The sequence below is a fragment of the Salvelinus alpinus genome, chromosome 38 (assembly GCF_045679555.1).
Source record: "Salvelinus alpinus chromosome 38, SLU_Salpinus.1, whole genome shotgun sequence".
NCBI lineage: Eukaryota > Metazoa > Chordata > Actinopteri > Salmoniformes > Salmonidae > Salvelinus > Salvelinus alpinus.
In genome coordinates this window covers 1,054,825-1,078,190 of record NC_092123.1, presented here as the reverse complement: position 1 = coordinate 1,078,190, position 23,366 = coordinate 1,054,825, and the positions used below count along the sequence as shown (strand labels likewise).

General features: G+C 44.4%; 2 protein-coding genes and 1 long non-coding RNA gene across 6 annotated transcripts; all 3 read left to right on the top strand.

Moving 5' to 3' along the window:
* Positions 1–746: 746 nt before the first annotated feature.
* spmap2 (sperm microtubule associated protein 2) lies at positions 747–3,227 on the top strand. 2 transcript variants are annotated; one of them, XM_071387617.1, is made up of 8 exons: positions 747–1,069; positions 1,646–1,727; positions 1,848–1,909; positions 2,033–2,099; positions 2,171–2,297; positions 2,411–2,567; positions 2,776–2,975; positions 3,058–3,227. In XM_071387617.1, exons 2-8 carry the CDS (start codon positions 1,666–1,668, stop codon positions 3,097–3,099), a joined length of 717 nt encoding a protein of 238 aa, XP_071243718.1. In that variant the 5' UTR covers positions 747–1,069; positions 1,646–1,665; the 3' UTR covers positions 3,100–3,227. The 2 variants fall into 2 exon arrangements, with proteins under 2 accessions (XP_071243718.1, XP_071243719.1); XM_071387618.1 differs by having other exon boundaries at positions 888–1,069; positions 1,655–1,727.
* Positions 3,228–5,011: 1,784 nt separating this feature from the next.
* LOC139566443 (phospholipid phosphatase 2-like) lies at positions 5,012–22,776 on the top strand. 3 transcript variants are annotated; one of them, XM_071387616.1, is made up of 8 exons: positions 5,118–5,251; positions 5,355–5,454; positions 20,520–20,671; positions 20,768–20,854; positions 20,985–21,160; positions 21,245–21,302; positions 21,465–21,641; positions 22,357–22,776. In XM_071387616.1, exons 2-8 carry the CDS (start codon positions 5,388–5,390, stop codon positions 22,510–22,512), a joined length of 873 nt encoding a protein of 290 aa, XP_071243717.1. In that variant the 5' UTR covers positions 5,118–5,251; positions 5,355–5,387; the 3' UTR covers positions 22,513–22,776. The 3 variants fall into 3 exon arrangements, with proteins under 3 accessions (XP_071243716.1, XP_071243717.1, XP_071243715.1); XM_071387615.1 differs by having other exon boundaries at positions 5,012–5,454; XM_071387614.1 differs by lacking the exons at positions 5,118–5,251; positions 5,355–5,454 and adding an exon at positions 19,745–19,931.
* On the top strand, positions 8,305–8,807 carry LOC139566445 (uncharacterized). The gene is made up of 2 exons (XR_011673104.1): positions 8,305–8,543; positions 8,696–8,807. It is a non-coding gene; the product is annotated as an uncharacterized lncRNA (long non-coding RNA).
* Positions 22,777–23,366: the final 590 nt, after the last annotated feature.

Here is a 23,366-nt window from a genome sequence, read left to right as displayed (position 1 = left end):
AAATACCAGCATGTGCGTTCAATAATGTCCTGATTATGAATGGCTTTCACATCACTCTGCGTGACATGACGGATGATATAGACACTGGCGTCACCATAGCAACCACCAGGGGTCAGTATCAGCGCAAACAAGGATAAACATCAAGGGTGCGTTCGTAAATTCACTTTGGCTAGTTAGGGTGTGGTTGTAAATTCAATCTGGAGTGCCAGTGTGCGCTCAGACTGCGTTCTGGGCGTTCATAAATTTGTTTCGCTCTCGGAGCGTTCAGAGCGCACGCTGGACGCTTTGGCTAGCTTGGGTGCTTGACTACTAACAGGCTAAAGTTGGCAAGATTACTAGCTACTTCCAGACACATGAAAGAACACCTCACTCGCCATAGCAGAGCAAATGACGTTTTTTAGATGTCATCTCGAGCGTTTGTGACTAACTGCTACTGGCAACAATTTCATAGTTTTTTTTGCCAACGTCTACCAACCGGTAATATTCAATGGGTGTTGCGCGTTCGTAAATTCATCAGTTATTCAGTGCGCTGGCACAAACGAGAGTGCTCTGAATTTGGAGTAGATAACCAGAGTGCATTTACGAACGCACCCCTACTCAGATTTCAGTGCACTCTAGTCTGAGTGTATCAGAGCGCAGAATAACTAGCTAATGAATTTATGAACGCACAACACCTGTTGAATACTACATGTATCAAGAAATTTCGGCAAAAAAAGTATTAAATTGTTGCCAGCAGCACAGTTACAGTCACCAACTCTCTAGATGACATGAGCCTAGCCTGCTCTGCTTGGGCGAGTAAAATGGTCAGAGTGAGGTGTTCTCTCATTTATGTCTGGAAGTAGCTAGCAAGCTAGCCAACTTTAGCCAGTTAGCTTGGGTGCTCGACTGCCGTTGTGAGGTCAGAACGCTCGGATCAACCCTACTCCTCGGCCAGAGCGTCAACTGTGCGCTCTGAATTTACGAACGGACAATCTGACATTTCTCTAAATTTACGAACGCACAGAGCGCACTCTGGCACTCCAGAGCGATTTTACGAACACACCCCAAGTTGATCGCGTGGCAGCGGCAGGTAGGCGACGTGATAAAATAACGTGATGTGTGCAAATATTTTAGGCTGCTAATCGTGGATATTGCGTTTACTTTATAAAAACGTATCTGATTAATACTGTGTACTCATGAACTGACTCACTAGCCTATGTTATCATTGTTCAAGGTGAATTATTCCTACTGTAGTAGTAAATAAAGTCGTTGGCAACTTGGCATCCAGTGCATAGTTGACAGCATATTTGAGAGAAAGTTGAAAATATTTTCTTACTAGTGGTCATGACAGCTCTTATGTCATGTTTATGCCATTGTTAGCCTATTTACATGTCATAATGAGGTGTTATTGTTATCCCTTTGACTTTGTACTTGTCTCCCATTGAAGAAAAGGTGCTGTGTTCAGAGACATTTAAAGGAAAATACAATCAACCAGTGGAGGCTACTGAGGGGAGCATGTCACATAATAATGGCTGGAAAGGAGCTAATGGAATGGCATCATACACATGGATCCCATATTTGATGTATTTGATACCATTCCACCTATGCCGCTCCAGCCATTACCACGAGCCCGTCATCCCCAATAAACAGCCATCTTTTTGTTAAGGTTCAGCAGCTCACGTATCCATGACTACCCGGATGGTGCAACTCGCTCAGCCCAAACCCAACCTGCTCCGATTCCCTGACCGGTACTGCCACACACACACACACACACACACACACACACACACACACACACACACACACACACACACACACACACACACACACACACACACTGACAGACTGACTGATTCTTTTCCTTCCAGACGGTCAGTCTACTGGCTAGATGAACTCCCACCTGAAAGAAATGGCTCCACCACCAAGTTTGGTAAGATCACCCCACTCTCTTTCTGTCCCTATCCCTTTTTCACTCTCTCTTTCTGTCTCTATGTTTGTGTTGTGGATAATTGACTTCATAATGACCTTTTTAATGTTACTGTTTTTGTTGTAGAGTTGACGCCCCACTGGTCCCAGCTGTGTGGCAGGAAGCGGCTTCATTCTGGGTTTGAACAGAGCAGGTAACACTTCATAATGTTGTACAGTATGTTAATGATGTGTATAATGCATGATGACTCTCCTCCCTCTCCAGATCATCTCCCCAATGGGAGGTCAGTGTAGCAGCTCTGAGTGCCTATCCATCCAATAGAGTGTGTTCTCTGGCTTTGCCCCGTCTCCCCACCGCAGGCTGGGCATATGACCGCCCCCTACTGGTCTCCGTGAGCACCACACACACACACCTCAATGTATAATCCTCTCTATCCGTGTCTCTCCATATCTAGCTATCTCTCTTGTTTCCTCTCTTTGTGTGTGTGTGTCTCTCTCTCTCTAGCTGAGCACAGCGGTGCAGACTGCAGTAGCCAGTCCTAGGGTCTGCCAGTTGGCCTGTCCCAAGCGGAGGCAGGGTCTCTATTCGCCCCATTCATCCAAGACCTCACTGGCACCCCCCCACCCAGCTGCAACCTCCTCCCGACTACAGCTCCTTGCCAGTAAGACACTTAAGATACCTCGTATTTACCTCAGACAGTAACGTTTAATAACGGCCATCCAACTACATTGCAAAGTAAATGTGGTGTTAATTTTTAGCCTGAAAATTGTTGCTACTCTATCTACCTGTCTCGCACACACGCTCTCTTTTTCCATTACTCTCTCCGTCTCCTTCCTCCTCCCCATCCCATCCCACCTCCCCTCTCCCAGTCCCTAAGTCTGACCACCCCCAGTATGCCCAGGACCGTCCAGTCATCTGGCCAGTGCCTGGGCCAGTGAGGAAGGCAGTAGCCAGTGAGCGGGTGCAGGTCCTTTTACAGCCCAACCAGCGGAAGGCGCTGTTCCAAGGCTACAACCCGTACACGGTTACCCTAGCTGCACGCTCCGCTAGCGCCTCGCCACGCCTACAGGTGAGCTGTGTTTCTCTTATGTACTCATTCATTTAAATAATTGAATAAAAATCACATTAGTTTGTCTGTTTGTTTATCACAGGAGCTTTGTCTGCCCCTGCTGCGGAAATGCAAGGGCAAATAGACGAATGCATCTCATCTCACACCTCTGCAGTACCTCCAGCCGCCTCTTCTTCAGATACTGTCTCCTATACAGCTATGTCTACGTCCCTGATCACCACTGCTCCATATTAAAGCCCATCTACAATATCATTGAGACATGTTGCTGGGTCTTTGTTCTGGTCCAGTGGGACCGCTGGCTTTAGAAGGTGGATTGTTTAGTGCTGTGACGTTCCACAGCGGGCTGTTCATTCAACTGAACTGAAGTGACTTTTACTATCACCAAAGGGGAGTTGTCACGGACCTAGAACATTACAACGCACATTACAAACATAAAGCGAAAACCACCTGAATGTAAAAGTGTACCTTATATCTTTTAGTGTGCAATTGTAGTAGGTGACAGATTTAGAAAACCTGAAAAAGGATGTAATATCCTTAATGAATATTCCCTCTCCTGTTAACCCTTCTACTGCACATAGTTGCACTAAGGCAGCAGAAAACCATTTTGCCCCTACAACCTCCCATGTGAATTCTTTTAAATTCAACAATCCAATGAGGTGAGGCAGTTGGTATGGTGTATCAATTTGGGCCGGGAACTTCTTCCAGGAAACAACAAAAACATGTGAGCACATGATAAGAAACATTTCTTCTCTTTTTTTTACCGCTTTTTCATGGTATCCAATTGGTTGTTACAGTTGTCTCATCGCTGCAACGCCCATACAGACTCACACAGGGACATTCTATGAGCAAAGGGAGCCTAATGGAGCAGTTGGATCATACCCTCTGATAGTGAGGACAGTCATCTTGAGGACAGTGACAGCGAAGAAGAATGGATCCCAGAATCTGGTTGGATAGGCAGTGAAATACCCAGGTTATGCCCAACTTGTATTTTCTTTGGAAAAGAGTGCTTGTTTCTACTATATTTCACTTAATACATGTTCTGTTTCTGATTTTCCTTTGTGTTTTAGCCTACCTTTATGGCACAGCATTGCCCTGAGGAAACAAAAACAATGATTAATTTATGCTGCAATAGTTTGTGTCGGTGGGCTAGGGTCAGTCTGTTATATCTGGAGTATTTCTCCTGTTTTATCCGGTGTCCTGTGTGAATTTAAGTATGCTCCCTCTAATTCTCTCTCATTCTCTCTTCTCTCAGAGGACCTGAGCCCTTGGACCATGCCTCAGGACTACCTGGCATGATGACTCCTTGCTGTCCCCAGTCCACCTGGTCGTGCTGCCGCTCCAGTTTCAACTGTTCTGCCTGCGGCTATGGAACCCTGACCTGTTCACCGGACGTGCTACCTTGTCCCAAACCTGCTGTTTTCAACTCTCTCTCTCTCTACCGCACCTGCTGTCTCTAACTCTGAATGATCGGCTATGAAAAGCCAACTGACATTTACTCCTGAGGTGCTGACCTGTTGCACCCTCTACAACCACTGTGATTAGTATTATTTGACCCTGCTGGTCATCTATGAACGTTTGAGCATCTTGCCAAGGTACTGTTATAATCTCCACTCGGCACAGCCAGAAGAGGACTGGCCACCCCTCACAGCCTGGTTCCTCTCTAGGTTTCTTCCTAGGTTCCTTCCTTTCTAGGGACTTTTTCCTAGCCACCGTGCTTCTGCATTGCTTGCTGTTTGGGGTTTTAGGCTGGGTTTCTGTACAGCCCTTTGTGACATCGGCTAATGTAAAAAGGGCTTTATAAATAAATGTGATTGATTGATTTATATGGGTGTGGGGGGTAAAAGTCGTTTATTTATACATTATCAGAAAGCCTACATCTTCAATGACCCATCTCAATTATCTTGCATGTTTTTTCATTGTTTTCTGGATGTTGCTGCAACACTGCTTTATCTCTTCATCTCTTAAAAAAATCTCTTCATCCTCTGACTCCTCCCTGCGGTCTGGTTCACTTTTCTTTTCACAAAACCTCTGACGTCAGCTCTGGGTAGTGGAGAGTGTAAACGCACACACGCCTTTAGTTGGGAAAAGTAGCCCATCAACTTTCCGTAGAGGAAACGATTTCAGACGTTTTTTTTCTTCTGTTATCTCTGTTTGCGAGTGGACAATGCGCGACCCACACATGTCCGTGTGTTGACAGCGCAGGACACTCCGTGTGTTTAGTGTATACTACAGTTGTGGTTTTGCCTGACTCACCTATAGAACGTAGGCCTAAACAGGTAGGCTACGGGAGCGAAATCCGGAAGAACAAGCACATCTAATTGTTCACACTATTTTCCTCTTACCTCTGCAACTGAACTTCTCCCAATAACGTTTATGCAGTTTTGATAATTCTTCGGAGAGAGAAGTGTGAAGATGACGGAACTACCAGTTCACAGGAAAAATATGCTGATTCTAGTTGATGTTCTCTGTGTGTTTGTCGGTAAGTGCCCTGTTTCTCTCTCCAACAACATGGCTGATATAACACTATTTGTTGTATTACCCAAGGACCCAATTCGCGCTCTCTGCCGTCTATACATGCTCAATGCAATAGGGTAGCACTAGCCACCGATAAATCAATAAAATAGTTGTTTATCTATAATTGTTTATTGGGTAAATGCTGGATAAGACTGAGATGGTGGGGGACTTTGTAAACAATGATAGGCAGGCTACACACACACACACACAAGTCACAGGCCAAAGACCAACATGCAGGACACTTTCCATGGAAGGCCAGTCACACAGACAGACACACCGCAATAGTATTGTAATAGGAAGAGAGTCAGCATTGCTCGTGTTATAGCTTGTTTAATGGATTCTTTCATTGTCTGTCAGCACATTACAGGTGGTCACAGTGCCTGGTGGAGTGGTGTAGCATTGGTCTGTATTGATTCAAGTACTGTAGATTGTAGGTTAGTCATCAGTCAGCATGGGTTAGTAACACAAAATGCATAATCACATTTACTGTGATTTTAAGTTCACTATTTCACAGTTACAATTAATTTATGATGACCATTTAAAAAAATAATCTGTAATTGCTTGTGAGTGTGTGTGTGTGCACTTGTAACAGAACACCTGTTTTGACTGGCATTCCATGGAAAGTGTCCTGCTTGTTGGGCTTTGCCCTGTAGCTTCCAGTTTGGTTGCTGCGTTTGTGTGTGTAGAGCCTGGGTTTGCATGTTCGGACTTGTACTGGACTCTCAATACTACAGGATCTGTAGTTTAGAATAGACATTTGGGTGGACAGTCTCCTTCCCCCTTTATCTCCCACTCCATCCACCTCTTTTCCTCTTCGTCCCTTTCTTTCTTTCTTCCCCCTATCCCCCACTCTTTATCTTCCTCCCCCACTCCCTTGCTCTCTTTCTCTCATGGTAGTTAGTGAGTGAGTAGGGTTGTTTAACAGTTAAGTGGAGGTAAGATGGTCCTTGTTAACAGACGACATCACCTTGTGGCATAACCATGTTTGTTGGCAGTCTCAGAGGCCTGTGTGTCTGGGCCTGGGCCTGGGGTCTGACGACAGTAACCATGTTTGTTGACAGTCTCAGAGGGCTGCGTGTCTGGCCTGGGGTCTGACGACAGTAAAATCACTCTTTATTCTTTCATTATTTCCTCCCTCAATCGCTCCAGTTGGTTATTTTTTCTTTCATCTCTCCTGCCTCCACTCTCTCTCTCTCTCTCCTCTCTCGATAGTTAGATAGATAAATAGATAGTGGTCTCTGGGGGTAGCAGTAATTATCGACAAGAAAACTACTGGGATTTTTTTATTCCCAGTTCAGATAAGAGTGATACAGGGTTGTGTGTGTGCATACTTGTGTGTTTTGTTAGCGTGTGTGTGTTAGCCCAGCTTCCTCACTGTGTCATTAATATAGTAGGAATGTGCCGAGTCGACAAACTGGATCTGATCTGATCTGACAAAGCTTTTCCTCAATCCTCTTTCTTTCTCTCCCTCTCTCATTCACCCATCCCTCTTTTACTCATTCTCCTATCCCTCTTTCTCTCCCTCTCTCATTCTCCTATCCCTCTTTCTCTCATTCTCCTATCCCTCTTTCTCTCCCTCTCTCATTCACCCATCCCTCTTTCTCTCCCTCTCTCATTCACCCATCCCTCTTTTACTCACTCTCTCATTCTCCCATCCCTCTCTTTCTCCCATCCCTCTCTTTCTCCCATCCCTCTTTTATACTCTCTCTATCCTCTTTCTCTCTGTTTTACTAATTTCTCCTCTCCTTTGCCTCTTGTCCTTTGCCTTGTTATCACTGCAGACAAAGAAACATTACACACACACACACACACACACACACACACACACACACACACACACACACACACACACACACACACACACACACACACACAGAGGCACATTGAGTTATTTCTGCAACACACTCTTTTAACAAAAATACCAACCAAACTCCACCCAAACCAAGCACTCTGCTGTTATATGCATAATAACAAAAGGGCCTAACATATCCATAATTTAATTTGGACCTTTAGATCGTTCAATATTGACTGGTGATTGTGTGAATGGGACAGATTACTGTTGTAAGACCTGTACACACCCTCTGGAAGAATCTGATTGGCAGACAATGATCATGTTCATTCTAAGGCAGGTGCTGTTGCTCTAAGTTCTTACTGTTATTTATGTGACTTGGGGTTAGAAGAGCATCTGCATCAAACTATAGACTGATACCAACTGTTGATGGGTTAGTTTGTTATTTATCTGTTTGATTTTCTGGGTTTTGCGCACAACTAGAGTTAGAGAAGATACTCAGCTGCTGTTTTACTGTCTCTCACACACACACACACACCATCTCTCTGTGCCAACTATGTGTGTGTGTGTGTGTGTGTGTGAGAGAGGGAAGGGGGGGTTGACCTTTCCTGTGTGGAAAATAACCAGGATTCTGACAGTACAGCGGGATTACTACAGCCATAGAGTACTGATCCTCTTCCTGCACTGTCTCCCTATTGGCATCTCTATTGTCTAGATTTAATCAGTGTGTGTGTGTGTGTTGTAGCTTTTGGATGTGACTAGTAGGACAGTGGAGTTTTTTGGCGTCTAGTCTGGAGAATAACAGGAACACTTCTTAGGTTCCTCCTTCCTGTGAGGTCAGAGGTCAGGAGGAAGTTGATCATGTGTCATATCTCACCAGACATTCCTCCATGTTTGTTTTCTCTGGGAGGAATCTGGGACTTTCTATCAACCAGATGAGATTGTGAAACAATGTTATCCCCTGTTCTTCTTTCTCTCTGACCGTGCTGTCCATTCTGTTACTGAAGACCAACCCCTTCGGCCAAGATAACTGTGTGGGGCGGGGGGTTAAAGAAGACGGACTATGGACTCTGCTTCCTGTATCTGCCACTGGACACACAAACGCACAGCCCTCTGAGTCTGTGCAACATCGCTGTTCTTTCTACATCTCTGAGGAAGGTCAAGATGTGCTACAAACTAACCTCTTCCCGAAGATACCGAAGAGAATGCTTGAATCAGTTTTCCTTTGGGTTCATTAAAACATCTCCAGTACCACTGGATCCCAGGTACGGGTCGTCACCAGTTCTGTTACAATATATGCCATTCCGCAAGGTTCCAGATTCACTGTTACCACATTGTCTTAATAGTGTTGGTTTTCAATCTTTCATCTATTTATTCACACACTCCCCTTTCTCCTTCCTTGTTTTATCAAATCTAGCTCAGCCCACTCTCTGGAGAGAGGAACAATATGATCTTGGTTCAACTCAACCCTTGGCTACAGTAACACTGTAGCAGAAACCTTACTGGAATAAAACTGGAGATTACTAAAATTCTATGTTTCTGTGTGTGTGTTTATTTCTCTGGCACTGCAGCAGAGTGCTACACACATGCACACCTCATCCTCACCCTAACCACTACTCTCCAGAGAGCTGTCTTATCTAACTGTTATCCTAGCACTCTACAAAGTCAACATGACTTCAAAGTAAATACCAGTTAGTACACTTCAAAGTGGCTGAGTGAGTGCTTGCCCTAGCGAATTAAGGTTGACCAAATAAATCAAATCAAATCAAATTTTATTAGTCACATACACATGGTTAGCAGATGTTAATGCGAGTGTAGCGAAATGCTTGTGCTTCTAGTTCCGACAATGCAGTAATAACCAACAAGTAATCTAACCTAACAATTCCACAACTACTACCTTATACACACACACAAGTGTAAAGGGATAAAGAATATGTACATAAAGATATATGAATGAGTGGTGGTACAGAACGGCATGGCAAGATGCAGTAGATGGTATAGAGTACGGTATATACATATGAGATGAGTACTGTAGGGTATGTAAACATAAAGTGGCATAGTTTAAAGTGGCTAGTGGTACATGTATTACATAAAGATGGCAAGATGCAGTAGATGATATAGAGTACAGTATATACATATGAGATGGGTAATGTAGGGTATGTAAACATTATATTAAGAGGCATTGTTTAAAGTGGCTAGTGGTACATTTTTACATAATTTCCATCAATTCCCATTTTTAAAGTGGCTGGAGTTGAGTCAGTATGTTGGCAGCGGCCGCTAAATGTTAGTGGTGGCTGTTTAACAGTCTGATGGCCTTGAGATAGAAGCTGTTTTTCAGTCTCTCGGTCCCTGCTTTGATGCACCTGTACTGACCTCGCCTTCTGGATGATAGCGGGGTGAACAGGCAGTGGCTTGGGTGGTTGTTGTCCTTGATGATCTTTATGGCCTTCCTGTGACATCGGGTGGTGTAGGTGTCCTGGAGGGCAGGTAGTTTGCCCCCGGTGATGCGTTCTGCAGACCTCACTACCCTCTGGAGAGCCTTACGGTTGTGGGCGGAGCAGTTGCCGTACCAGGCGGTGATACAGCCCGACAGGATGCTCTCGATTGTGCATCTGTAGAAGTTTGTGAGTGCTTTTGGTGACAAGCCGAATTTCTTCAGCCTCCTGAGGTTGAAGAGGCGCTGCTGCGCCTTCTTCACAACGCTGTCTGTGTGGGTGGACCAATTCAGTTTGTCCGTGATGTGTACACCGAGGAACTTAAAACTTTCCACCTTCTCCACTACTGACCCGTCGATGTGGATAGGGGGGTGCTCCCGCTGCTGTTTCCTGAAGTCCACAATCATCTCCTTTGTTTTGTTGACGTTGAGTGTGAGGTTATTTTCCTGACACCACACTCCGAGGGCCCTCACCTCCTCCCTGTAGGCCGTCTCGTCGTTGTTGGTAATCAAGCCTACCACTGTAGTGTCATCCGCAAACTTGATGATTGAGTTGGAGGCGTGCATGGCCACGCAGTCGTGGGTGAACAGGGAGTACAGGAGAGGGCTCAGAACGCACCCTTGTGGGGCCCCAGTGTTGAGGATCAGCGGGGTGGAGATGTTGTTACCTACCCTCACCACCTGGGGGCGGCCCGTCAGGAAGTCCAGGACCCAGTTGCACAGGGCGGGGTCGAGACCCAGGGTCTCGAGCTTGATGACGAGTTTGGAGGGTACTATGGTGTTAAATGCTGAGCTGTAATCGATGAACAGCATTCTCACATGGGTATTCCTCTTGTCCAGATGGGTTAGGGCAGTGTGCAGTGTGGTTGCGATTGCGTCGTCTGTGGACCTATTGGGTCGGTAAGCAAATTGGAGTGGGTCTAGGGTGTCCGGTAGGGTGGAGGTGATATGGTCCTTGACTAGTCTCTCAAAGCACTTCATGATGACGGAAGTGAGTGCTACGGGGCGGTAGTCGTTTAGCTCAGTTACCTTAGCTTTCTTGGGAACAGGAACAATGGTGGCCCTCTTGAAGCATGTGGGAACAGCAGACTGGGATAAGGATTGATTGAATATGTCCGTAAACACACCAGCCAGCTGGTCTGCGCATGCTCTGAGGACGCGGCTGGGAATGCCGTCTGGGCCTGCAGCCTTGCGAGGGTTAACACGTTTAAATGTTTTACTCACCTCGGCTGCAGTGAAGGAGAGCCCGCAGGTTTTGGTAGGGGGCCGTGTCAGTGGCACTGTATTGTCCTCAAAGCGGGCAAAAAAGTTGTTTAGCCTGTCTGGGAGCAAGACATCCTGGTCCGCGACGGGGCTGGTTTTCTTTTTGTAATCCGTGATTGACTGTAGACCCTGCCACATACCTCTTGTGTCTGAGCTGTTGAATTGCGACTCGATTTTGTCTCTGTACTGGGACTTAGCCTGTTTGATTGCCTTGCGGAGAGAATAGCTACACTGTTTGTATTCGGTCATGCTTCCGGTCACCTTGCCCTGGTTAAAAGCAGTGGTTCGCGCTTTCAGTTTCACGCGAATGCTGCCGTCAATCCACGGTTTCTGGTTTGGGAATGTTTTAATCGTTGCTGTGGGTACGACATCGTCAATGCACTTCCTAATGAACTCGCTCACCGAATCAGCATATTCGTCAATATTGTTGTTGGACGCAATGCGGAACATATTCCAATCCGCGTGATCGAAGCAGTCTTGAAGCGTGGATTCAGATTGGTCGGACCAGCGTTGAACAGACCTGAGCGCGGGAGCTTGTTGTTTTAGTTTCTGTTTGTAGGCTGGAATCAACAAAATGGAGTCGTGGTCAGCTTTTCCGAAAGGGGGGCGGGGGAGGGCCTTATATGCGTCGCGGAAATTAGTATAACAATGATCTAGGGTTTTTCCAGCCCTGGTAGCACAATCGATATGCTGATAGAATTTAGGGAGTTTTGTTTTTAGATTAGCCTTGTTAAAATCCCCAGCTACGATGAATGCAGCCTCAGGGTGTGTGGTTTCCAGTTTACAAAGAGTCAGATAAAGTTCGTTCAGGGCCATCGATGTGTCTGCTTGGGGGGGAATATATACGGCTGTGATTATGATTGAAGAAAATTCCCTTGGTAGATAATGCGGTCGACATTTGATTGTGAGGAGTTCTAGATCAGGTGAACAGAATGACTTGAGTTCCTGTGTGTTGTTATGATTAACGAGACGTGGTGTGATCATCATAAGGCATACCCCCCCGCCCCTCTTCTTACCGGAAAGATGTTTGTTTCTGTCGGCGCGATGCATGAAGAAACCAGCTGGCTGCACCGACTCCGTTAGCGTCTCTTGAGTTAGCCATGTTTCCGTGAAGCAGAGCACGTTGCAATCCCTGATGTCTCTCTGGAATGCTACCCGTGCTCGGATTTCATCAACCTTATTGTCAAGAGACTGGACATTGGCGAGTAGTATGCTAGGGAGTGGAGCGCGATGTGCCCGTCTCCGAAGCCTGACCACGAGACCGCCTCGTTTGCCCCTTTTACGGCGTCGCACAGGGTCGCCGGCTGGGATCAGATCCATTGTATTGGGTGGAAGGCAAAACACTGGATCCGTTTCGGGAAAGTCATATTCCTGGTAGGAACGATGATGAGTTGACGTTAATCGTATATTCAGTAGTTCCTCCTGACTGTATGTAATGAAACCTAAGATTACCTGGGGTACCGATGTAAGAAATAACACATAAAAAAACAAAATACTGCATATTTTCCAAGGAACGCGAAGCGAGGCGGCCATCTCTTTTCGGCGCCGGAAGATAGTCACGATGTTCATCAGCCGCTAATGAGTGACAATTAGTGGTGGGTCATTCGCGAACGAGTCGGCTCTAAGACCCGGCTCGCATATCAGAAGAGCCGAATCTATTTATAAAAATATACAAAAATTAAGAAATTAATAATCAAAAGAATTAAATGAATATAATTAACTAATTCAAAGAAGGAAAAATATACATAATATAGGCCTAAATGCTCAAGCGCACACATTCGTTCTGACGGTCTACTCAGACTAACAGCCTCACCTGTTGTTCCTGTTAATCAGACACGCAGTGTCAACCAATGAACCAAAGATGCGTGAGGGAGGGCCGAGCCAACTCACACAGTCACACACTTAGCAGCCGAGGAGAGAGAGGAAGGACAGCTGTGAAAACAACAGCTGGAAAATGAGTCGGAAGCACAGTAGCATTTGGATGCATTTTAATAATGTAGACAATGTTAGAGTACAGTGTAGAATTTGCCAAAACAAAATCTCATATAAAGCCGGTTCTACGCACAACCTACACCGGCATATGAGAACTGTGCACCCAACTGTGAAGCTAGCTGTAGCGGAGCTTTGAGAAACTATCGGGTCTGCTAGTGATAGTGGTGTCAGTCAAGTAGGCCTACTCTGCCACCCACAGCAACGCAGTCTTCTAAGGACCAGTTTATGCCTAAGTCTATGTCTGTAGCAAAACAAGGCCAAATTGATATTGAATTGGCTAAAATGATTGCCACCGATTTCCAGCCATTTTCGATCGAGGAGGAAAGAGGTTTTAGAAATTATAGCAATAGTCTAAATCCAATGTACACAATTCCAATCAGGAAAACACTTTCAAAATCACTTATTCCACAACTTTACGAGAGCACACAGGCTTCAGTGCGGGAAAGAGTCCGAAAAGCTACTGCAGTTTGCCTTACCACTGACTGCTGGACATCACCTCTTACATGTCGGTTACATGTCACTTTTTGAAGATCTTTTGATGTCTAGCTGTCTTCTGGACTGCTTTGAGTTCAGCGATAGACGCACCTCAGAGAACTTGGCAGAGGAACTGTTGAGTGGTCAGAGAATGGCAAGGAGATGGAAAAGTGGTCTGTTGTGTTAGCGACAATGCAGCTAACATAACCAAAGCCATGAACATTTTAAAATGGACCCATCGTCCATGTCTTGCCCACACAATCAACCTGATTATAAGAGATGCTCTGAAGGTGATGAAGCCCACTGTGGACAAAGTGAAAGCAGTGGTGGAATACTTCCACAGGAGCACAGTAGGTGCTGAAAAACTAAAGTCTACACAACGCCAGATGGGGATGCCTGAGCTGAGGCCTAAACAAGACTGCACTACAAGGTGGAATTCAACATTTTATATGTTGAAGCGGTTTCTTGAGTCAAAGGATGACATCATCTCTACCCTGGCCATTGTCAATGCACCTGTTGATGCTCTGACCCAAGAGGAATGGGAGGTGGTGGAGGAGGTGTGCAGAGTCCTGGAATCCTTTGAGCAGGTCACTGTGGAGATCAGTGGAGAGAGGTACAGTGAGCAGTTATTACTACATCATTATTTAATCCACTATTATATATGTATATGAGCAGTAGATGAGAATGTAGTATCGGTAGACAAAACATGAACCTGAACTAATAAGTTACTGTTCTCTCTTTCCAGCTATGTGACAGCCTCAAAAATGATACTCCTGTGTAAGGGTCTGCAGCGAATCACAGCCAGTCGCCAGAGTGAAGCAAATGTAACCACAGGACATGTGACAGAGTTGATGGACACCCTGTGTTCATCAACGGACAGAAAGTTACACAGAATAGAATATAATCACGTGCTAGCAGAAACCACTGCACTTGATCCTAGGTGTAAGAAGTTACCCTTCAGTGATGCCAGAGCGATTGATGAGGCTCTTCACAGAATAACCTCAGCAGCAGGGAGGGACAGCCCCAGCAGTCAGCTGGCTCAGGCACCAGGGCAACAGCAAGATGAGGGAGCAGATGGAGCAGAAGCACCAGCAGTAGTGCCACAAAGGTCTGCTGTTTGGATGCTGTTTGACGAGAGAGCAACTGGGGATGCAGCACGAAGGAATCCCTCAGCAGATGCCATAATGGAGGTCCGATCCTGTTTGGAGGAGCCCCTCCAAAGATCTACAGATCCTCTGAGCTGGAGGAAGATCAAGGCCTCTGTCTACACACGGCTTACTAAAGTCATGACAGGGAGACTGCATAGTAGCCACATCCATTCCCTCAGAGGGTCTTCTCGAAAATGGGACAAATAATTACTGAGAGAAGAAACCGCATCAGCCCCTCGAAAGTGAGGCAGCTTGCATTTCTGAATGCAAATCTCTCATAAAAGCTAAATATGGTCAGCATTGCTGTGTGCTGCTGGTTATAACATGGCAATAAAGAAGAGAGAGAAAAGAGGGACCAGTTTAATGTTTTAAGTGGGATGCTGCAGTTTTGCACATTGTTATTTATTTTTCATTGATATGGTGCAATATTCTATTATTATGCTGTTCAGATTGTATTCGTTTTGAATTGTTACATTTATATGCACTTTGTTTATATACATTAAAAAGTTATACTTTAAATGCAAATGTGTAATAGCATCCTTCTTTTTTACATTTATTTCAATTTGTGGGATTCTGCAGTTTTACAAATTGTTATTTAATTTTCTTTGATATGGGGCAATATTCTATTATGCTGTTCAGATTGTATTTGTTTTGAATTGTTACATTTATATGCAGAATTGTTTTAACACCATTCATAGTCAAACTATCGCAAACTGTTTGACTTGAAAAAATACAAAACATATTTTTTTAAAGAGCCGAAAGAGCGGGCTCACTGAAAAGAGCCGGAATGCCCATCACTTGTGACAATGTGAGCAGGGCGGGCGCCAGAAGGAATCAGTTGGACTGGCGTTGGATTTTTGTAGGCGGGCCCGTTTTTTTCACGGGACCTCCTGTGTGCACGCACTTGCGCCTTCACCCATTTTGATAATGAGTTTTATGATAAAGACAGCTTGTGAGTTTCAAGTTTGGGGAAGCTTACAAGTTATCCTACCATTTCTACCAGTTCTGCATATTTTAATACTGTGTACATTTTCGTGGAACAAGTTTCATTTCAAAAATAACGTTTTTCGTTTCTCTAAAATTATTGTCACATTCTTAATTTAAATAATACAAATCTAGAAGTTAAAATTAAATTAATGCAAGAGCACCGGTCTTTGCATTATGGACACAGCCTACACCGTGATCCATTGGAATACATGAGCGCATGGAACTAAGAGTGAACCTATAGGCCAATGCTCCAGTAGGCTTATTTTATTTGACATTTTATTTAACTAGGCAAATTATTTAATTACAAATTCTTATTTACAATGACGCCCTACACCGGCCAAACCCGGACGACGCTGGGCCAATTGTTCGCCGCCCTATGGGACGCCCAATCATGTTCGGATGTGATGCAGCCTGGATTCGAACCAGGTACTGCAGTGACGCCACTCGGGAGCCCCTATAACTTCCATCATCAACTAAGTAAAATACATAAGCCTAACTCTGACAAAGAAAAACAGTATAAAATATCCTGATAAATTCAGGTTATTTCAATTGCATTGATCTCTACTCTGCCTGTCTGCCTCCCTTTCTATCTGTCTTGATTTGTGCTATGGGTAATGAAGTGTAACATTGTATCAACTCAGCATGTTGGTGTGCTCAGGCGTGCGCGCTCCCTCCATTAACATTATCAGGACAGAAAATCAGCATTGTCCACAAAGAGCACTCAAAACAAAAGACAACGAAAAAATAGAAAAAACTCCTAAATTATGGTTATGAAATAAACCAAAACTTGTTTCTCACTGCCTTGGTGGAAGAGTGGGGTAACATCTCACAGCAAGAACTGGCAAATCTGATGCACTCCAGTACTTAATGCAGCTGGTGGCCACACCAGATACTGACTGTTACTTTTGATTTTGACCCCCCCTTGTTCAGGGACACATTATTCCATTTCTTTTAGTCACATGTCTGTGGAACTTGTTCAGTTTGTCTCAGTTGTTGAATCCTGTTATGTTCATACAAATATTTACACATGTTAAGTATGCTGAAAATAAACACAGTTGACAGTGAGAGGACATTTCATTTTTTTGCTGAGTTTATATGTAGTGGTAAATTGATACAAATAAACAATCGAAGGGCAAACAATTGTGGAGAGCTGATTGCATGCATTCTGGAGAGAGACGCCCATACCTCCGTCTCACACTCCTCCCCTTCTTCTTGTCTCAACATTTTAAATTATACTCAAGACACATTATAGATGCTTTACGCTAAGCCTATTGCCACACGCGCTGCCCAAATTGCTTGCTTCTGAAATAGGCATAGGCCTATGCACTTGGGATGTGAAACAATCCACTGTTGTTTAAAAATAAAATATTATCATCATCTATGGCTAAGTCAAGCTGTCTGGTAAAGTATTTTGAATTATTTTATTTAGACAGAAGTAATTATCATTTTACTTTAGGGGAAGCCAGAATCTGAGCAGTGCGCTGTGCACCCGCCAATTTCCCCTTCTAATTCGCAAGTGGATGAAACCAGATATCTGAATATAATGACGAGATGCTCGTGTTTCCGTCCTAACAATTTGAGTCGTTGTCCCAAATGCAGGAATGCAGGCTCAGCTAAGTCTGCATAATACAGAAAGTATTCAGACCCCTTCCCTTTCTCCAGATTGTGTTACATTACAGGCTTATTCTAAAAATGATTACATGTAATGTTTTTCCTCATCAATCTACACACCATAATGACAAAGCGAAAACAGGTTTTTGAAATTTTTGCAAATGTAATAAAATTGTTTAAAAACACTTTTTACCTCCAAATTGAGCTCCAGTGCATCCTGTTCCCATTGATCATCCTTGAGATGTATCTACAACTTGATTGGAGTCCACCTGTGGTAAATGCAATTGATTTGGACATGATTTGCGAAGGTACACACCTGTCTATATAAGGTCCCACAGTTGACAATGCATGTCAGAGAAAAAAACAAGCCATGAGGTCGAAGGAATTGTCCGTAGAGCCCCGAGACAGGATTGTGTCGAGGCACAAACCTGGGGAAGGGTACCAAAAAATGTCTGCAGCATTGAAGTTCCACAGGAACACAGTGGCCCCATCATTCTTGAATGGAAGAAGTTTGGATCCACCAAGACTGTTCCTAGAGCTGGCTGCCCGGCCAAACTGAGCAATCAGGGAAAAAGGGCCTTGGTCAGGGAGGTGACCAAGAACCCAATGGTCACTCTGACAGAGCTCTAGAGTTCCTCTGTGGAGATGGGAGAACCTTCCAGAAGGACAACCATCTCTGCAGCACTCCACCAATCAGGCTGTTATGGTAGAGTGGCCAGAGGGAAGCCACTCCTCAGTGAAAGGCACATGACAGCCCACTTGGGGTCAGAATCTCTGGTCTGATGAAACCAAGATTGAAGTCTTTGGCCTGATTGCCAAGCGTCACGTCTGGAGGAAACCTGGCACCATCCCTACGGTGATGTATGGTGGTGGCAGCATCATGCTGTGAGGATGTTTTTCAGTGGCAGGGACTGGGAGACTAGACAGGATCGAGGGAAAGATGAATGGAGCATAGTACAGCGAGATCCTTGATGAAAACCTGCTCCAGTGTGCTCAGACTGGGGTGAAGTTTCACCTTCCACCAGGACAACAAGCCTAAGCACACAGCCAAGACAACGCAGGAGTGGCTTCGAGACAAGTCTCTGAATGTCCTTGAGTGGCCCAGCCAGAGCCCTGACTTAAACCTGATCGAACATCTCTGGAGAGACCTGAAAATAGCTGTGTAGCGACGCTCCCCATCCAATCTGACAGAGCTTGAGAGGATCTACAGAGAAGAATGGGAGAAACTCCCCAAATACAGTTGTGCCAAGCTTGTAGCGTCATACCCAAGAACACTTGAGGCTCTTTATCGCTGCCAAAGGTGCTTCAACAAAGTACTGAGTAAAGGTGATATTTCAGTTTTTTAAATATTTAATACGTTTGCAAAAAAAGAAAAAATACCTGTTTTATGCTTTGTCAATATGGGGTATTGTGTGTAGATTGATGAGGAAAACAACTATTTAATCAATTTTAGAATACGGCTGTAATGTAACAAAATGCGGAAAAAGCCAAGGGGTCTGAATAATTTTTGAATGCACTTTATTATACCCATAGAAACACAGCCATGCGATCTCCATAGACAAACATTGGCAGTAAAATGGCCTTACTGAAGAGCTCAGTGACTTTCAATGTGGTTCCAAAAAGTCAGTTTGTCAAATTTCTGTGCTGCTAGAGCTGCCCCGGTCAACTGTAAGTGCTGTTATTGTGAAGTGGAAACGTCTGGGAGCAACAACGGCTCAGCCGCAAAGTGGTAGGCCACACAAGCACACAGAACGGGACTGCTGAGTGTTAAAGGCATAAAAAAATGGTCTGTCCTCTATTTGCAATACTTACTGAGTTCCAAACTGCCAGCACCAGAACTGTTTGTCGGGAGCTTCCTGAAATGGGTTTCCATGACCGAACAGCTGTATTTCTGTCTGTAATAAAGCCCTTTTGTGGGGGAAAACTAATCCGGATTGGGAGGCCACCCATGGCTGTTCCATTGCCCACTCTTGTGAAATCCATAGATTAGAGCCTAATTTATTTATTTCAATTGACTGATTTCCTTCTATGAACTGTTACTCAGTAAAATCTTTGAAATTGTTGCATGTTGCGTTTTATATTTTTGTTCAGTATATGACTGGTGGAAGTTCAGTTTGCATCAGGGGAGCATGTTGTCTAGTGACAGGGTTCATGAAAACAGGGGAAAAAAACATCAGGGTGTATAAAACCATTGTCCTGTCAGATTTGAGTGTGTGTGTTTGTACACCATTGTGTTGTCAGTTGAGACAGTTTTATAGTCTATCCTGGTGCCAGTCTCTGCTCTAGTCTGTGAGTCACTGAACTATGGGGAGAGAGCGAGGGAGTGAAAGAAAGAGGGAGTGAGGTTTGAGTGCGGTAAAGAGGAGAAAGGTTAAAAGAAAAGTCCATGGTCTCTTCTGTGAGAGATCAGTTTAAGGGAATTTCTCATGGTAACTTTGGGACATTCATCTCTCTCTGTGTGTGTGTGTGTGTGTGTGTGTGTGTGTGTGTGTGTGTGTGTGTGTGTGTGTGTGTGTGTGTGTTTGTGTGTCGTCCGGTAGTCCGCTCCCTTGTCAGCAGGGCTCAGTGGTGAAAGTTTAAGGCTGTTACGCTGTTAGGCGTATCTATGGTGATGGATGTGTGTACGTGCAAGAGCATCAGAGCGCACACAGTATCTAAACCCAGAGGCCCAACGACGCAAAACTTCCAGGAACGCTTCGTGAAGCAGACTCGACAGACAGGGGTTTGGGAAGTCAATGGGAGAAGTGAGAAATTCTTCCTTTGCTGTTAATATTCTCTAAATCGAAAGGCACAACCTAGATGTCTTAAGTAGCTGAACATGTTACTCCAACCTTGTGTGGAAGTGACAAACTGACATGTTTTCATTTTGGTGTAGAATAACTTTATGTCTGAGGAGGGCTTTTGATTTGACGGCCTGCTCGGGCGCAGTTCGGAGCGAGACGATCGTTAGACCCGATGAAGTTTATGAGCTTAGCTAGCCAACGTTGCCATGACATCGCCTACAACCGTGATTGGGGCTTTCTATTGGAGAAGCAGTTTCTAGGCATGGTCAACTATACAATCTTTGGAGCGCATGTGTGTGTGTGTGGCGATAGCTAGCAGCTTCCTCCCCAGGGGACGGAGGTCACTGATATACTGCTGACCAATAAGTGCCTAGATGTGCCTTCACATGCCCATGTATTGTTCACAGTTCCTGTCCAGCTGATAGATTTAAACTTGTCGGTCAGAGCCTGTTCAGCACCATGTTGATACTGTCTCCCTTGACCCACTCCGACACCCCTCCTCTCTTTCCCTCTACCTTGCCCCTTCCTATCGCTCTCCCTCCTTCCCAGCGGCCCTTCCGTCAGCGGTCTTGACGTTAATGTTCAGCCCGTACCAGAGGGGTATCTACTGTGATGACGAGAGCATCAGATATCCTTACAGAAGAGACACCATCTCCCACAGGGCAATGGCTGCAGTCACCATCCCCTCCTCCATAGTCATAGTAAGTTTGATGAACAACTTGATGGTTATGTACAAAATGGCACGCTATGGACGAGTTTACCTCTGCTATGCTATGAGTTTGCCTCTCTCTCCATAGATAACTACAGGAGAAGCGTATCTGGTGTACTCCAAGCGTCTCCACTCCAACTCTAACTTTAACCAGTACATGTCAGCTCTCTACAAGGTCAGTAGGAACACGGGCCATAGTTTTGGGCTGACAATATGTGGTCTTAGCTCGGATAGGCTAGCTGCCTCTTCCCAATTTCATTGGTTCAGGAAAGGGGTTAAATTGGCCTGTGCTGTGCCTCTACTAGGTGGTGGGGACCTTCCTGTTTGGAGCAGCTGTGAGCCAATCACTGACTGACCTGGCCAAGTTCACCATTGGCAGGCCACGCCCTAACTTCCTGTCTGTGTGTAATCCCACGGTGTGTTCTGGGTACATGCTGCAACTCAACTGTACCGGCAACCCTCGAAACGTCACTGAGTCCAGGTGTGTGTGTCTGTCTGTCTGTCTGTCCGTCTTTCTTCTCTTGCTATGTGATGCAATGTCAACATGTTTCTCTCTGTGTTCCAGATTGTCGTTTTACTCCGGACACTCTGCCTTCGGGATGTACAGCATGCTGTTTCTAGCAGTGAGTGTTTTTTATTTGTGTGAGTTTCATACACACGTGAGATGACGATTAATGTGTGTGTGTGTGTGTGTGTGTGTGTGTGTGTGTGTGTGTGTGTGTGTGTGTGTGTGTGTGTGTGTGTGTGTGTGTGTGTGTGTATGTGTGGTGTGTGTGTGTGTATAGTTGTATGTGCAAGCACGTATGCAGGGGAAGTGGACTCGTCTGGTCAGACCCACAGTGCAGTTCTTCCTCGTGTCGTTTGCGGTGTACGTTGGATACACACGGGTTAGCGACTACAAACACCACTGGAGCGACGTACTGGTGGGACTGCTGCAGGGAACTCTCATCGCTGTGCTCAACGTGAGTGTGTGTGTAGGGGGTTGTAGGAGGTGTGTGTGTTTGTTCATGTCTGACTATTAATGCTGAGCAATTAAACCGAAATGTTTGTAATATTTCGGTTTAGGAACAACTAATTGACCGATGTCAGTTCAATTATTTTAATTCCATTTCGGGGGGGTTTCTGTGAGCTCAATGCGCACATTGCACAGTTTCTATAGAGATAAATCAGATCAAGCCCGAACTGTGCGATGTAGTAGGGAGTTGTAGTTTCCAGAAAAAACATTATCTAAGTGATTGATAGTTGGTATTAAGCAGTCATAAAAGTATGCCTTCTTAACTTTGATGAACTACTAAAATAGTGATTTTGTCAGAAAGCATAGGCAGCAGCTCTATAGAGATAAGATGATGACTTGGCATAAAATAATAAAGTCATCAAATTAAACAAATGTAATATACACAACAACCGAGATATTTTATTAAAGTAATGTGAATAAATGATGGTTAATAAGTGATGAGCAGTAATGGGCAGTCACTACCATCATGGGACTTGTATTGTTTTATTCTGTGTAATAACATTTAACCCACAATGCATAATGCATTTTATGTAAAATAATAATAATTGTGACCGAAATCGAAAACGCATTTATTTTTTTTCATAATCGAACTGAAACAGAACCGACTTCAAAAAGCACTAATCGCTCAGCACTACTGACTATAAATGATCCTTTTCTCTCAGGTTTGCTACGTCTCAGATTTTTTTAAGCTCCGCCCCCCTCCTCGCTGCCCACGATCCGAGGCGGCTGAAGACGAGCACCTAGAGGCCAAACCTGGCCTGGATCCAGACACACAACTACACAACAATCACTACAACTACACAACTACTTCAGCCTGAACACAGACTAACAACTACACAACAACCTCTACACAACAATCACGGTAACCGTGGGGAAGTGGCGTAGACAGTAATTTGTTGGTGGGTGGGCCTGCAGAAATTTGGGTGGGCAATTTTTTTAAATTAAAATGCTTTGTTGTTGGGGAAAGGAGCTAACTTCCTGCAATGTTGCCATTGGGCCAAGAGAGAAATGTGCAGTTTTATAGCTGTCTATGAATTATATCTGATGATGTTTGCATGTTTAAGTAAAAAGACGACAAATAACTAGAGCCCAACCCGTATTGGATTTTTGGGTCCGATACCGATTTTGAGGGAGGGAAAAGTCACAGATTACCGATATATCTGCCGATATATTGTTTTTTAGAGGTTGAATGAAAAACAGACCAAATTGTGCTTCAAAGGATCAACAGATACTCTAAATGATGATTTCTTAACTAAATATTATAGTTAACATTATTTAAGAACATTTTATTTGTGGTTACAGGAGATCCACCAAAAAGCAATTATATTCTCTATAAATACGACAGTGAATACAAAGCTTGTTTAGTTGACCTTCTTAGGTGCAACTTAAAAATGTCTATGGCAGTGGAAAAGAGGTATGAAAAAGTGTTTGTGCTAAACTACCATAAGGGTGAGTAGATTTACTAGTGTTTTACAACAGTCAAAGGTCATGTAAACAAACACTTTATGGCAACCTTGCAATGAGAGTACGTTATGACAAGCACAAGCTAGCTGTTCATTACGACAATGTTTTCTTACAGAAACCATATTTACATAACATTGTTATTCAATACAAAATATATTGGCTATACATTTCAACTGCAAATGGCATGCGCTGATGACTGAAATGTTTA